This window comes from Leucopleurus acutus, assembly GCF_964270905.1.
Source record: "Leucopleurus acutus genome assembly, chromosome: 16".
NCBI lineage: Eukaryota > Metazoa > Chordata > Mammalia > Artiodactyla > Delphinidae > Leucopleurus > Leucopleurus acutus.
The window spans coordinates 60,377,742-60,393,313 of record NC_139158.1 but is presented as its reverse complement, the minus strand read 5'-3'; the positions used below and the strand labels follow the sequence as shown (position 1 = coordinate 60,393,313).

At 52.8% G+C, this 15,572-nt stretch overlaps 1 protein-coding gene across 1 annotated transcript; it reads right to left on the bottom strand.

Annotated features, from left to right (window-relative positions):
• Positions 1 to 10,111: 10,111 nt before the first annotated feature.
• TCF15 (transcription factor 15) lies at positions 10,112 to 15,367 on the bottom strand (the record flags this gene model as incomplete). Its single annotated transcript, XM_082856199.1, has 2 exons — positions 10,112 to 10,186; positions 14,849 to 15,367. The coding sequence occupies 2 exons, from the start codon at positions 15,365 to 15,367 to the stop codon at positions 10,112 to 10,114; spliced, it is 594 nt and encodes a 197-aa protein (XP_082712325.1).
• Positions 15,368 to 15,572: the final 205 nt, after the last annotated feature.

The following is a 15,572-nucleotide window of genomic DNA, read 5'->3' as shown; positions in this document are numbered from 1 at the left end:
AGCACAGGCTCCAGATGCGCAGGCTCAGTAGTTGTGGCTCACGGGCTTAGTTGCTCCGTGGCATGTGGGATCTTCCCAGACCAGGGCTCGAACCCGTGTCCCCTGCATTGGCAGGCGGATTCTCAACCACTGCGCCACCAGGGAAGCCCTCCATTAGCTACTTTGAGCTGGATTTCTGTCACTTACAACCGAAAGAGACCTGGCCAATTCCAGGCAGAAACACAGTGTCATGGGAAAGTTGGAAAGGGAGAGTGGTTGGGGTGATGAAGACTTGTCCGGGAATCCTTTCTTGTGGAGGTGGGATTGAGCAGGGTTTTGATAAATGAAGAGGATTTTATGCATAAATAAGAAGCGATCTTTCCAGTGAGGGGAGCAGCTCAGGCAGTGGGACAGTGCCCGGAATGGCACGGTCAATGCGGCTGGAGAGAGGAGGGGCCTAGAGAAGTGGTGGGCAAGGGGCTGGCAAGGAGGGATATGCCCGAATTGTACAGAAATTCAGTCTATTCCTTTGCCTGTGTCCTCCTTCTGTGGAAGAGTGCCCTTTATCAGTGAATTTACCCAAAACCATTTAGTGAGCACCTACTACGTGCCAGGTGAGGTAGCAGTGGGAAACACAGGCAAAGTCTATGCCCTCCTGTAGCTTCCGTTCTAGTCAAAAACTCTCTGCAGAGTCTTTCCTGACCATCCCCACCCCAAGGTGCCTTAGCTGCCTCCTCTTCTGTGTTCCCTCAGCCCCCTGCCTCTTCTACCATCAGAGCCCGGAGCATGCTGTCACACATGGCTACTTGGTTTGGTTTGATTTTTTACACGTCTCTCCCTCTCCTCACCTCCCTGAACCCCCCAGTGCTCTGCTCATAATATGTTCTCAATAAATATTTGTTGAATTAATGAATAAGTTTGGAATGCGTCTTTCAGAAACAACAGCTAACCTGGGTTAAGGACTTGCTATGCGCCAAGCTAAATACTTCAGAGTCTGGATCTAATTTATTTTTCACAATCCTAGGGGGAAGCCACTATAATTATCCCCATTTTAGAGATGAGAAAACCAAGACTTGGTGAGACTAAGCAATTTTCCCACAGCCCTGTAACTTAGAAGCAGCGAAGCTGGCAGTGGAGAGTGCCCAGTTCAAAGCCATGGGCACATCACACAGCCAGCGGGAGGTGTCTTGGCATTATTGTGACCATGTTGGGGTTTCCAGGGGTCTCTGAACTTCATATGAAGCTCAGTTGTCCATGAGCTGTTTTTAGAGAGCAGGTTCATTGCTTTCATCAGCATCTCAGAGGGGTTCTTGATAACCCCTACATTCAAGGAGCCCTTCTGCATACAAGAGAAAGGTGGAGAATTTTTGAATATTGGACTGATGAGGTCCAAGTCATGCTTTGGAAAGATCACTTTGGCAATTCATTGCAGCATTATTCACAAGAGAAAACATTGGAAACATCCTTAATGTCCACCCAAGAATGGACACATTAATTATATTATGGTAATCCTTCCATAGAAGGGAATACCATGCAGCTGTAAAGATGAATGAGGAATCTCTTTATGCACCAATATGGAATGATTCCAATACACATTTTCAAGTAAGTGAAGCAAAGTGCAGACCAGGGTGTATAATAAGCTTCTATTTTTAAAAAGGGAGTTAGCGGGTAAGATTACAGATCTAGATATGCTTCTCTGTGCATAGAATATCTTTGGCAATATTCACAAGAATATAGCCAATGGAAACCCTACCTCACATGATTTTTATGAAGATTAAACGAACTAATATCAGATAATTGCTTAGAAGAGTGGCACTAGTAAGCACTAGAGGAGATTTTGTTGAATAAAATAAAAGAGGGATTGCCTCAGCGGACAGACAGGAGGTGATGGAGGCCGGGGGAGGGGCTTACTTTCACCTGATGCTCTTAGGTAACTTTTGAATTTGGTACCATGGGCAAATATTATTGATATATTTTTTAAAAGTTAAAATTAAATGTATCTAGATAGATAAAAGATAATCTGAGGGAATCAGAGACTGGAAGGAGGTCCCACCCAGAATCCCCGGGAATGAGCTGGAATTGGTCAAAGGCTGCATTGTGTGGTGTGAAAATCAGGACGTGAGGAAAAAGGGGAGTGGGGGGGGACACCAGAACACCCACGCCCCAGGGCCCACTATAAAAAGCACATTTAAAAACACCAGACTGGAAACGGTTTTTTTATTATTATTATTATTATTTTAAATAGCAAAAGCTCGTCCCCCCAGGAGGCGTGTTGCAGCTGTGGCCGTGGCAGTTCCCAGGTGATGTCAGTCCTGGCCCCATGCCAGCCCCGGCCCCTTGGAGACGGTCTTGGTGGGTTCAGCTTGACTGTTTTTCCTTCCTGAGACTTGAGGACACCTTCCTGTCTCAAAGAAAGCAGCCTTTCCAGGGCTTTCTGAGAGCCAGGGGCGGGGGAGGTGGTGGGCCTGGGCGGAGAGGAGAGGGGGAGGCGGGGGAAGATGGGGGAGGGGTGGGCAGGAGGGGGAGGCAGCGTCGAGGAGAAGAGTGAGGGTCGGGCGAGCTGCACACAGGCCCAGATCCGGGTGACTTCTTAACCACCCCACAGGGGACAGGAGCGGGTGTGCTCCTTGGGAATCCGAGGCCCGCCTCCCTGACCCCTTCCTCGCCCTGCCCTGGCTGCTGCCTGGGGGGACGCACTGGGCTGGGGTGGAGTTGGGGGTAAGAGACGTTCCCACGGCGTTCCCAGCTGGTCAGCGCCTTCTCTCTTCCCTAAGCTCTAAGCCCGTCCCTCTCTCCTTTATGGCTAAAGGCCCGTTGCCAGTATCTTCTGAGCTTCCAGGCGTGGGTTTCTACAGATGGGATGAATCGCAGAGCCGGGTTCGAGGTCTAACTGCACTCATAGCTGTGTGACCTCAGGCCAGCCACTGCTCCTTTTTGAGCCCCATCTATGAAATGGGTAAAGCCCACCTTGCAGGGTGGATACGAGACCGCATGATGTGATGCAGGTTCATGGACCCAAACCCAGACGCTGAATCCCCCTGTGCGGGCTGGGGTGAAGACACAGGCTGGTGGGATGACCTTTTCTGTCTTGTTCTGGAAGCCCAGCCTCTTGGCCCTTCAGCACGTACCTGCTGAGCACCCACTGTTTGCTGGCACTGCGGGAGGCCCTGGGATGCTGCCGCGTGGTGGCAGCCAGAGGTGTCGTGAGCAGAGGTTCTGACCCGGCTCAGTGGCCTGGGGAGAGTTGCCTCCCGCCTCAGAACCTCGACACTGAGCACATGGGCAACGGAGGAGGGAGGTTAAGGGGGCGGCTTTCGACTCTGCATGCCTGGGTCCAAATCCTGACCTGTCATCCAGTGGCTGTGTGCCCTTGGGGAGCCATGAGGATGCTAACAGCCCCTGCCTCACGGGCTTGGGAGGAGTAGGTGAGTCATGGGGCTCACACCACGCCTGGCACAGATGCGGTGCTCTGGGAGCCTCCACCATTATTTTCTCCTCTGTCCGCAGAGGCTCGCCATGCTTTGACTTCTTCTCAGAGCAGCTCTGGGCGCTCAGAGGAGACGTGTCGGGGATTATCAGGTTACGTTCAGGGGAGCTCCAGGGACTCCCAGGTGTCCCATCACTCATCCCATGCAGGGGTGGCCTGGACAACTTTGCAGAACCTTTCACACTCGGCAAAGCCTTTTCTTGCCTCAGAGCCATCATCCTTACGTTTCCTCTACTCTCTCCCACTCACACATCCCCACGTACCTTGGAAGCACCGTCATACTTTTACCATTTGCTCAGAGCCTGTTGTTCTGACAGACCTCAGCCTCCGTGAGAGCAGGCACGACATCTGTCTTATTCTCTGGCCATCCCTAGAGCCTTGCGTGGTCCACCGAGCAGTTCAATACACGTTTGTTGACTGACTGCCTGACAGGCTGAGCCAGCCACCTTAAGTAGGTCTATGAGGTTAAACTCTATCCTGTGCCTCCTGCTGAGGTTTACCTCCTTGCTGTGGCTCAGGCCTTGGGATCTGGAGCCAGACCCTCTGGGTTTGAATCACCTCTATGCCATTGCTGAGCTGGGTGACCTTGGGCCTTATTTTCTAGTCTATGAAATGGTGATGACAACAGTACCAACTTACACGGGTTGTTGCAAGATTAAGTGAGGCCATTCTTGTGAGTCACCCAGAGCGGTGCCTCTGACTCTCGTGCTTATTGCTGCTTGGGGACGAGGGGGTGTGGTGTCACCAAGCAGTGAAAACGGTGACTGGTTCTGACCCATCTCTGACTTGCTATGTGATATTGGGGATGCACCTTGCCTGCTCTGGGCCTCAGTGTCTCCATTGGTAACCTGAGGGGTTCTAAGGAGATGAACTCCAGGCCCTTCCATTTAAACCCTCCAAAACCCTGTGTTTGAGCCTTTCCAGTTCTGGGAGTGTTGGCAAAGCTGCAAGCCCGTGGGAGATGCAGGTTCCTGGACCCAAACCCAGACTCTGATTCCCCCAGTGCAGGCTGGGCCCTGAGCAGAGGTGAAGACCCAGGCTGGGGGAATGACTTTTCTGTCTTGTTCTGGAAGCCCAGGTTCAGTCAGGCCCTTACAGGACTGGGTACATACCTGGTGAGGGGGTGTTGGCCAGTGGTTGAAAACTCAGTGGGGCTCTGTAGCCAGAACACCTGGTTCAAATCCACTTGCTTACCAGGGGCCAGGTGAACGTGGGCATGTTCTCTGTGCCTCAGTTTCCTTATCTATAAAATGGAGCAATAACTTGTTGAGTAGGCTACACTAATTAACTTATGTAAAGTGTGCAGACCAAGGCCTGACACCTTGTAGGCCCTCAAAAAAGTCAGGCACTTTTCCAAGCCTAGAGGATCTGGGCACTCAGAAAACACCAACTCCTGAATTTTGCCAGTCTTCCCTCCCATAAGGCCAGTCTGTCCCAGTTTACAAAGCCCTTCTGGTCTACTGTGTGCAGGCTGTGCTAAAATGAGGAAAACCAAGGCCCAGAGAGGGGCAGACACCCACCCTTGGTCACACAGGAGCAGTGACCAAGCTAGACCAGGCCAGGTCTCCTGCCTTCCAGCCAGTTCACCCTCAGCACCTCCCCAGTTTCCAGGCCCTGCTGGCCTACCCTCTGACCCCGGCCCCCTGGGAGCCTGATCCCAGGCCCATGGGGTCTACAAGTCTGGTCTGGATTAGACACGCTGAGAGGCAAATGCTGGCCCCCCCAGCAGGCCGCCTGGCGGGACCCGTGCTCACAGCTGCTGAGGCTCACAGGGACATAAATCATGGTGGCAGGAGGCTCTGGGGCTGGACCACCTTAGCCTTCTGAAGGGCACAGGGGCCTGAGAGTCATGGGAAGGGATGCCTGGGTCCACTGGGGGTGTTCTCCATCCTCTGCTGGGGCAGCTGAAACAGGGCAGGTCAGAGGGGGCCAGGAGACCATTTGGCAGGCCTCACATCTTAGGGCCAAGATCTTGACTTTGTTCTAACTATTCACTCTGCAATCATCTACAAACATGCAGATAAGTGACAAAAAGTAGTACAGAGAACTCACATATACCCTTTACCTGGATCCACCAAGTTTTAACAGTTTGGGACATTTGCTTTATCCTTCTCTCGCTCGCACAGATTATTTTTTTCTGAACCATTTGAGTATGTCATCTACATCATGTTCCTCTACCCCTTAATACTTCAGGGTGTGTTTCTGAAGCACAAGGATATCCTCTTACATAACCATACTGTTAGTAAATTCAGTGAATGTAACACTGATATAATACTTTAATCTGTTGTTCTTAATCCAATTTTGTCAACTGTCCAGTCATGTCCTCTATAGCATCACCCCACTGCAGGACAGGATCCAGCCCAGGGGCATGTTGCATTTTGCTGTCCAGGTCTAGGCTTTTCATATCAAGTCCAGATGAAGTAAAATACACAATAGCAGGAGATGCAGACAGGGTTGAACGAAGATGTTCAACCGTACATGTGTGTCCCGTGGACTGATGTTTTTTTTTTTTTGTTTGTTTTTTTTTGCGGTACGCAGGCCTCTCACTGTTGTGGCCTCTCCCGTTACGGAGCACAGGCTCGGGACGCGCAGGCTCAGCAGCCATGGCTCACGGGCCCAGCTGCTACGCGGCATGTGGGATCTTCCCGGACCGGGGCATGAACCCGTGTCCCCTGCATCGGCAGGCAGACTGTCAACCACCGCGCCACCAGGGAAACCCAGACTGATGTTTTTGTAAATCCTCTAATGTTCTCACGATAATGCATCATACTTGTGATTGTATATGGTTGCTTAAGAGTTAACTTGCTAAATATGTTAGAGGTTTTGGAATTCTATTCTGTGGGGTTTTAATTTTTTTAATCTAATAGGAGCCTCATAAAATGGAAGTGGCCTGGGCCAATGAGAGGAACTTAATGTGGTGGAGGAGCCCTGGGCTGCAGGGAGGTACTTTGCATTCTCAGCCCAGCTCAGCTCCAAATGTTGTGCAAATCTGGCTCATCGCTGTCCCTCTCTGGGCTTCAGTTTCTCCATTGCCTTGGGCAACTTCTGAGTCCTTCCACTTGCAACTGTGGAATTAGAGAAGAGAGTCCTGAGTGGTAGGCAGGAAGACCTGGGTTCCCGGTGGCCCAGCAGAGTCAGGGACTCACTGGGGGACCTCGGGCAGGTTGCTTCGTCTGTACTGGCTCAGCTTCTCATTGTGAAATGATGGACTCTGAGATACTTCTTGTGTTGATGCTCCTTGTGTCTAATAAGGTTTGGGTGGAGGGTGCAACCTGATATTTAGGCCTCCTGTTCAGGGTCCAAGGTGGCCTGGTTGAAGTTGCTCATTCCACTGCCTCAGCCCTGGGTTTCTTCTCCCTGAGCTCCTTTAAATCCTCTGGCCCCGAGTCGGCCCTCGCTCAGGCAGCCTGGAGAAGCCTGGCTGGGTTGGCCCATCCTGAAGGTGGAAAGCTTGTGTGTTGGGAGCAGTGATGTTAGGCAAATGGCCCCCAGAGGTACTGGTCCACAGCTGTGCCTCTCCCAAGTCATGTGTGTTGGGCTGGCCTTGTAGCTCACATGGGCCCCAAGACATTAACTGTCCATTACCCAGGAACGAGGCCCCAGGAAGACAGCAAGCAGCAAAACGTGCAGAACGGAGCACTACGCAGCTGCGAAAAAGCATGAAGCAGCTCTTTAAACACTGAAGGTGTGTTGTTAAGGAAAAAAAAGAATCCAAGTGCAGAACAGTGTGTAAAATGCTACCTCTCGTGCAAAAACAAGATATATGTGATTTGCCTGTATCTGCAAACACTGTCTCTGAAGGAACTCTGAGACTCTGGTTACCAGAATTGCCTCTGAGAACTGGAATTGAGTGGCTGGAAGGAAACTCATTGTCAGTTTATTCTTTTGTGTCTTCTGAACTGTGAATACTGTGTGTTGTCTATTTCAAAGGGAATACAGCTGAAGGAACCTAGTATGAGTAGGTGTGCAAGAGGGGCTCCTGGGTTGCTGCTAATTGCATTTCTTCATCCGCACGCTGGGTGCGCAGGTGTGCTCAGTCTGTGAAAGTAACTTAATGGCATGTGCACTGTCCTGCAGGTATATTATACTTTGATAAAAAGTGCTAACTCAGTATGCTGCAAATGATTGTTTAAGTGTATGTGTTTTACAAAAACTCTTCAGGATTACTACGTTAACTGTAGTTGTCTTTGGGATGGGTGATATTTCTAGGGTCTTGCAGTATTTCAATTTTTTTTTACAATGAAAACATAAGCAGAGAAATCTATAAATACTTTTTCAGAACCAGTAATCAGTATAGAGCATTTCTGGAAGGACACACAGGAAACAGCAGAAGTGCCTTTGGGGAGGAGCCTGAGGGAGGTACATACTTTTCACTGCATGCTGTTGGATACAACTTACATTATTTACCCAGTACATAGTCTATTAAAAACGACTTAAGGCAAAACAAATAATTATTTTTCTGTCCCAACTGTTCTTGCTGATTAGGGATTAGGCCAGGGAGGGCCAGAGGGGTCAAGCAACTTCTCCGGGGTCATCCAGCTAATCTGGTGGCAGAAGTGGGCCTCCAGCCCAGAGCACCCAAGTGTCTGCTCTGTCCCCACTTCCAGGTTTCCTGCCATTGACAAGGTCACAGTCCTTTTCCCGTGGCTTTGCCAGGGGCTGCCTGGCCCTGGAGCTGGGTAGGTGCAGGGGGTACACTGTGCTTTCCTAATTAGCTCCTGAAGGGGGATTGTTTGTTGATCTGCAAAATGGGCAGCCCCACTTCAGGCTCTGTCCGAGGGTCAAATACAGGGGGTGACAGAGCAGAGTGGACACAGGCATGGAATGTAGAGCCAGGCTTCAGCTGGTAAACACTAAATAAGTGTCTGTTAAAAAAATAGATTAAAAAAAAGGCATATGAACGTACCTGGAGGAAAGGGTGGCTGCCTGGCTCTGCCGCCTCTCCTGGCCCCTCTCCCTGTCTCCCCTGCCCCCAGCCTCTACAGCTTCCCCAATCCTGGCCCCACAGGGACAGATCTGTGAGATGGGGAAACACCGGCCCCCACCTCCCAGGGCTTCTGGGAGAATAATCAGGGTCACAGGAGCTGGCACCCAATCTGGGGCATCTCCAGGGCAAGGGAAGGAGCTCACTTTGGGCTTTATAGGTGGACAGACCTCACATTGTCACCCTGCCATGTGCCAGCCACGTGCCTTTGGATGTCATTGTTTCTTTAAATTTTTTTTATTTATTTATTTTTGGCTGTGTTGGGTCTTCATTGCTGCGCTAGCTGCGGCGAGCAGGGGCTACTCTTTGTTGCGGTGCACGGGCTTCTCATTGCAGTGGCTTCTCTTGCTGTGGAGCACTGGCTCTGGGCGCACAGGCTTCAGTAGTTGTGGCTCTCGGGCTCTAGAGCGCAGGCTCAGTACTTGTGGTGCATGGGTTTAGTTGCTCTGCAGCATGTGGGATCTTCCTGGACCAGGGCTTGAACCCGTGTCCCCTGCATTGGGAGGTGGATTCTTAACCACTGTGCCACCAGGGAAGCCCTGTCATTGTTTCTTTAAATCTTCTCAGCTCCAACATGGGCAAAAGTATCCCGTCAGCACACACGCATTTGCACATGTGAAAAACCACGTGCCTACCTGGCCCTGTTTGTAAAGACGTGGATAAGGGATGGGTCAAAGTATGGTATGTTCACAAAATGGAATAAACAGCTACTGAAGGAATGAAGATACCCTTTACCTTTATGTACTGACTTGGGATAACACCCAAGCTAGATTAAGGAAAAAAAAAAATGCACGGAGCAGAAAGTGGGTACACTATGCTACTGTTTGTGTAAAGAGTGGAAGAAAACATATATGTATATTTCTGTATTTGCTTGGTTATTCACAAGGAATAGGGATGTCACAAAAGAACCAGTGGCTGAGCCTGCCTGCGGCGGGAGAACTGTGGCCAGAGGACAAGAGGGAGGGAGACTTTTCACCACATACCCTCTTGTACCTTTTGAATTTTGAACCATGTGGATGAATATATTCCTTATTCAAAAATAAATAAAATTAAGATTTTTCTTTTTTTTTACCAACCACACCAGACACCCAACAGTTGTTCAGGAAGACAGTGAGGAAAGATTGGTTATCTCGACTTCTAGAAAGGGGGGTCCCCTGCCTTCCCCCAGCTCCACCCCCTCCAGGGCACAGGGTGGCAACTGTGACACCTGTGTCTCTTCCAAGGTCCAGGAGAGGGGCCACCTCTGACCTCTGATGTCCCCAGGCCCCTCCCTTCTTCAGCTGGGAACATTTTTTACTTAAAAATACCTTTTATTTTAAACCCATCAATTCTCTCTCTCTCATACACACACCCACACTCATGCACAGACACACACACATCCTCTGTCAACAACAGTCTTTGTTTTTCCAAAAGTTCTGCCTTGTCTCTGACCAGCCAGGGCTCGGGCCGGCTGCATGGGTCCTCACGGCTCTCCAGGGTGGGGTGGAGATGTCCCAGGGGGCCTGCTCATAGGGTCATGGGCCCAGGCCATTGTCCTCTGGTCCCTACACAAAGAAGGGACCTGGGTTCAGCTCCTGGGGTCTTCCCCTGTTCGCCCAGTGGTTGGCCTCTGGCCTCCTTCTCAGGGTCCTGCTTGGAACAAATGACATAGGGGTCCAGGCTCATCTCCGAGGCACTCGAACTGGGGCCACCCCCCTCACCTTCAAGCAGCTGCCCCCCAGGTCACGACGGCTACCCTGCAGGAAGAGAGAAAGAGGTATTAGGGGGTTCAGTTGGGTCATCATGAACACTGGAACTAACCTCTGTGTCCAGCAATAGGGGACTTGATAAAAAAAAAAAATCAGCTGCACAATCAAGTTCTTGCAGAAGGCAGAAGAAACTCTATATGGACTAACAGGGGATGACTCTTTATGGACTAATATCGTTTAAGGACGAAAGCAAGGACTGAGTGCATGTTCCTGTGTGCTGAGATGTCCAGAGAGAAGGGCACACGGGAAATCACTAACGGGTTTCCTCAGAGGAGAGGAATGTGATGAGGAGACAGGATGGGAGGAAGCCTTTTTTTTTTTTTTTAACTCTATATACTTTTTTACTTTTTTCATTTCTTCCTCGTGTGATTTGTTGCTTTAAAAAAAAATCCAGTATAGTTTAAATCATAGTATTTTACACTCAAGGGAAGAACACACCCCACAGTGGTTCTCCCACTGCCTAGCTGTATACCCAGTGGCCTACTCGTCAACCTCAAAAGTAGATTCTGGAATTCCGGCCTCCCTGCCTTCATTCAGGGTGTTCCCTCTGCCAGGAATATGCTCTCTGGTCCTATCCTAGGAAGATTTCTCTATTCCTGCAATTCCTAGCACTTCTTGCCTTTCTGGGGCCAGGAAAAAGCCCAGAAGGGGAAGATGGGGTCTCTCCTGTGTTCTCCCATCAGGCTGGGAGCTCAAGGGGGTGGTCGGGGAAAGTCTTTCACTCTGTAGTCCCAGTTCCAGCCCAGGGACTGGCGTGGAGCAGTTGCCAACCAACGCCGCTTGGATCAGGGGTGTCCACTGGGAGACAAGGTAATGGTGGCAGCCCTGGAAGCCACCTGCCCCTCACGCTGCAGGAGCAGTCTCTCCCCACTGTCCTGAGGTCTGACATGTGGGTTTCATCCTCACTGTAAGCCAGCAAGATCACAGGTCTTAGCATACCCCCTCTGTTGCAGCCTCCAGCGTTGCATGGCTGGCTCAGAGGCACCCAGCCAGTTGGTAAAAAGGGCTGGGCTAGAAAAATCCATGTTGTCCAACACTCTGTCCCGTTTCTAAGACACAATGGTGTCTGCAATCCCACTGTAAACGCTCACCCCCGAACCCGACTAGGAGATAATGGGACCGGCATTTTTCTCAGCCGTCTAGAGAAACAGCTGACCGTCTCGGAGCTCTGCCCGCTGCCCCGCTCCACTCCTGGGCCCAGGTTGGGGCAGATCCATCCAGATGCGAGCCCAGCCTCCCTTGAGGCTCTCCGGGCCCAGGGACAGTGTGTTCATTCACAGGCAGGGCTATTTTGAGGGCTGAGGCCACAGTCCCAGCAGAGCCTGGGGCTTGGGCTTCTCAGACAAACTCTGGCAAGAGTGGCTGAGAAGGGCGGATGGGGGTGGGGGGTGTAGTGTTGAGGTTGGAGGACAGAAAACCGGCCTCCCACCTTTTCACTCTAAGTCCTCAGGGTAAGGGAGAGCCACCTCCACCCCAAGTCTGGCAGTCATTGCGAGACCTGTGTCCCCTGAGGATGCTGGGACTGTTCAGCTCCCTGAACCTCAGTTTCTTCATCTATGAAATGGGGACAAAACAATTCTACTTGCCACCCCAGGGTGCAACGAAATGCAGCTGCAGCTGTGAAGGAGGCTTGTCACTGCCAAACGCATTTAGGAGAAGCCTTGACTAGGCCCCAGCTTCTTTGTCTCTTTGTGCCTCAGCGCCAAGGGCTCTGGGAAGCACTGTAGTTAGGCGGCGGCTAGAGTGAAACAGATCTGGGCTTCAACCCCTGCTCTGCCTTGGATTACCTGTCAGACCTCAGGCAAGTGACTTCAGCTCATTGAGCCTCGGTTTCCCCATGTGTAAAGTTAGTTACTGTGAGGATTACACACGTTAACGCAGGTAAAGCCCTTAGCACAGTGTCAGGTATATAGTAAGTGTTCAATGAATGTTCGCAAGTATTAACATCAGCATCATCTGGTGATGGGACCTCCTTGCCCCACTGCCCTCTGTGCCACCTCTGCTCCTGAGCTGCTACGCCAAGCGGGGAAGGCCTTACAAGACGACCCTATCTGACCCCCACCCCCAGGTGACAAAAGGGAAAACAGAGCAGAGACAAGAACCTCCTTTCCACCTCCCCTTGCTATTTCTACCACAGAGGGCCACACCTAACCCCTCCTTAAACAGGAAGATGCTACAGGGAGCTATTTCTATGGCGACCCCAACCCCAGACCAGCCAGCTGGGAACGAGGTGGTGGCTCAGGGTGAAGGGACAGGGTCTGGGGCCTTGGAGCTCTCTGGTCACCAGAGCTGAGAAGGAAGGCTCCCACAGGCTCCCCAAGACAGCCAGTTTTCTTCTAGTCGAGTCCTCAAGTCTTTGCGGGCCAGAGCCAGCCAGGATCACCCCTTTTGCTTATTCCCAGAGGAGCCTGTGTGCTTGAGAGCATGGCTTCCACAGCCAAATTTGGCTGGGTTCTAGGTCCTGTAGACAGATCCCAGGGAAGCAGCCAGACCCAGGCGAGGCCCTGTGATCTGTGGGACAGGCCTGAGACCAGCAGAGAAGCCCCCAGCCTACCTGCTGTGGGGGGCAGGCACCTGATGGACACAACCTCTCCCCGAGGGCCCTCCCACACGAACCTTTCCCACGTCCCAGTTGGGCAGGCCTGAGTTCGAATCCTGACTCCATCATGGGCGGTGTCTCTGAACCAGTGACAGCATCTCTAAGCAGTTGGGGATAACCAGAGCACCTCCTTCCCCAGCTGCTGGGGGGTTTTAATGGTAACACGTGGAGCGCACTTAGCACGAGAGATCAGTGCTCATCAAGACTGCTGACACTGCTGTCACTGGCCAGTCTTCACCTCCTTTCTATGCGTTGCCACCTTCAACGTCTACCCTTTTCCTTTTCTAGGCTCTAGCTCTCACTGTGTCCTGCTCCTAGAACATCTTCCCCTACTGCCTCAACCTGCCTGCTTCCATCCCCAAGCCTCTGTCAGGAACTTAGCCACTGGGTCAGGGGCTTCCTCTGGCCCTGACAGTCCCTTTGTGCGCCCCCTCCCCATCAGACCACAACATCCCTGTTTTCACCTCCAGGCCCTGCCCTGGCCCCACACTGGGAGTTCCTGACAGTGGTGGATGGGCATCCACAACCTGCTTCTCTGGGAATGTTTTCAGAGTCGACAAAAAAGAGCTGTCGGGTAGTTAAGGTTTGCCGAACTGAGTGAATAGGTGAAAAGCAGTCAGGGAGTATTGCCGAGGGCCCGCAGACCAGGGCCCACAGCTGGGAGGATCAGGGACCCTGGAGAGAGTTCAAATCGGAACCGAAAAAGACTGACTTAGGGAAACTGAGGCAGCAATGGCAGGTGAGAGGCCAGAAGGGGGTGGTCTGAGGCCACGACAGAACAGAGTGAAGAGGGGAGCGGGGGAAGTTGTGAGAACCAAAGACTAGGGGACCCAGAGGCGTGACTCCAATCCCCCAGGACTTTTTTTTTTTTAATTTTTATTTTATACTGGAGCATAGTTGATTAACAATGTTGTGTTAGTTTCCGGTGTACAGCAAAGTGATTCAGTTATACCTGTACATGTATCTATTCTTTTTCAAATCTTTTTCCCATTTAGGTTATTACAGAATACTGAGCAGAGTTCCCTGTGCTCCCATACTCTTTCATTTTCCAAAAGGCCACGGGGGCCAGTCAGGGACTCTCTCAGCCTCAGTTTCCCCAGCTATAAATATTAGCTGCTAGAATCCAAAGCTATCACAAGACAAGCCTCCTTATTCTAAGAAAAGCCCAGGCCAGAAAGGGGAAAGGCTGGGGATGAAGCAGGCTCCTTGGGGCCTGTGCAGGAGGGCCAGCTTTCAACCAGGAGCACCCCCCAGCAACCTCTGCTGCTACTCAGCCCCGTCCGTCCCCTACCAGCCTGGTTCTCATCCTTACTTAGGACAGACCACAGGAGCTTACCTCCAGCTCTGCCCGGCTGACTCAACAGTGCCCTTCCCCAGCACTCCATCTCTTTGGGGGCTGGGTATCCTCAAGAGACCCCCTGCTTCACACCTACTGCTCATCAGCTGGGTACCTCAGGCTCCTGACTGGGGCTGTGCATCCCCTTTTCTTCTCAGTCTCCTGCCCTTGGGTCAGTCTCAGGATATGGGACAATTATTTTACGGTAAGGGCAGCTCAGGGCAACACATACCCAGCAAACCCAGAGCCTGCATTCTGGCTTTCGAGCTGTGTAATATGGGCACCCCTCTGAGCCCCAGGTCCTCACCAGTGATAAAACGGGCAGAACTACCTGCCTGACGGGGTTCTTGTGAAGGTAAAAAGAAAACCAGGAACGCGCGGCCCCGTACATAGGAAGAGCTCAATAAATGACAGCCTTTGTTATGATTTCCCCACACGCTCTTCCCAGCACACTCCTAGTGGGAGGGGGTGTCCTTCGATGGCAATCCCCATCCTCTAAATCACGCCCGAGCTCTAGGCTTCCCTGCACCCCTTGTCTGGGGAACATTGTGAGCGGTTCTGTTCCACACCAAACTCTGGGCCTGGAGGGCTGCACCCCCGACGACTCCACGTCTCTTTCCCCTCTCTTCATTGGGGTCTCGGCCCCTCTTTTGCTCCGTAAGAAGCCCGTTCCTTGACCCTGCGGCCGCAGTACTGGAGCGCCGCGCGCACTCACCCCCTTGCGCTGGTTGCTGAGGCAGAAGGTGCAGATGGAACGCGGCTGGCGGCCGCCGTCGGGGGCGGCTGGGACCGCGCTCTTGGCGGTGCCCGCCGCTCGGAAGCACGGCTGCCCGTCGTCGGCCGCGTCGCCCAGCAGCAGCACGTTGGCCAGGTGCGCGATGTAGCTGGACGCCAAGCGCAGCGTCTCGATCTTGGATAGCTTGCGGTCCACCGGCTCGGTGGGGATGAGCGTGCGCAGCGCCGTGAAGGCCGTGTTCACGCTCTGCGTGCGGTCCCGCTCCCGCGCGTTGGCCGCCTGCCGCTGTCGCACCACCACCACCGGGCCCGCGCTGCTGGACGCCCGCCGCCCGCCCCCGGGGCCCGGGCCGCGCCGTGCCGCCTCCAGGCCCTCGCAGCAGCCGAACGACTGGTCGGAGGCGTCGCTCTCGCTGCGGTTCTCCTCGTCCTCGCTCAGTAGCCGCACGTCCGGGTACAGCACGTGCGCGCCGACGGGGCGCAGCAGCGCGAACGCCATGGGCGGCCGGCCGCTTCCCTTGGTGCGCAGCGCCCCAGCGTCTGCCGCGCCCCGCCGTGCGCTCCCGCGCGCTCCCACGGCTCAGCTGGCCACCGCCTTATAGCCGAGGGAGGGGCCAGTCCCGAGGCCGCCCCGGCCGGGGCGGGGGACTCCGCCCTGGCCAATGGGGAGGCGCCCGCCGCGCCCCGGCCAATGGCTACGGGCC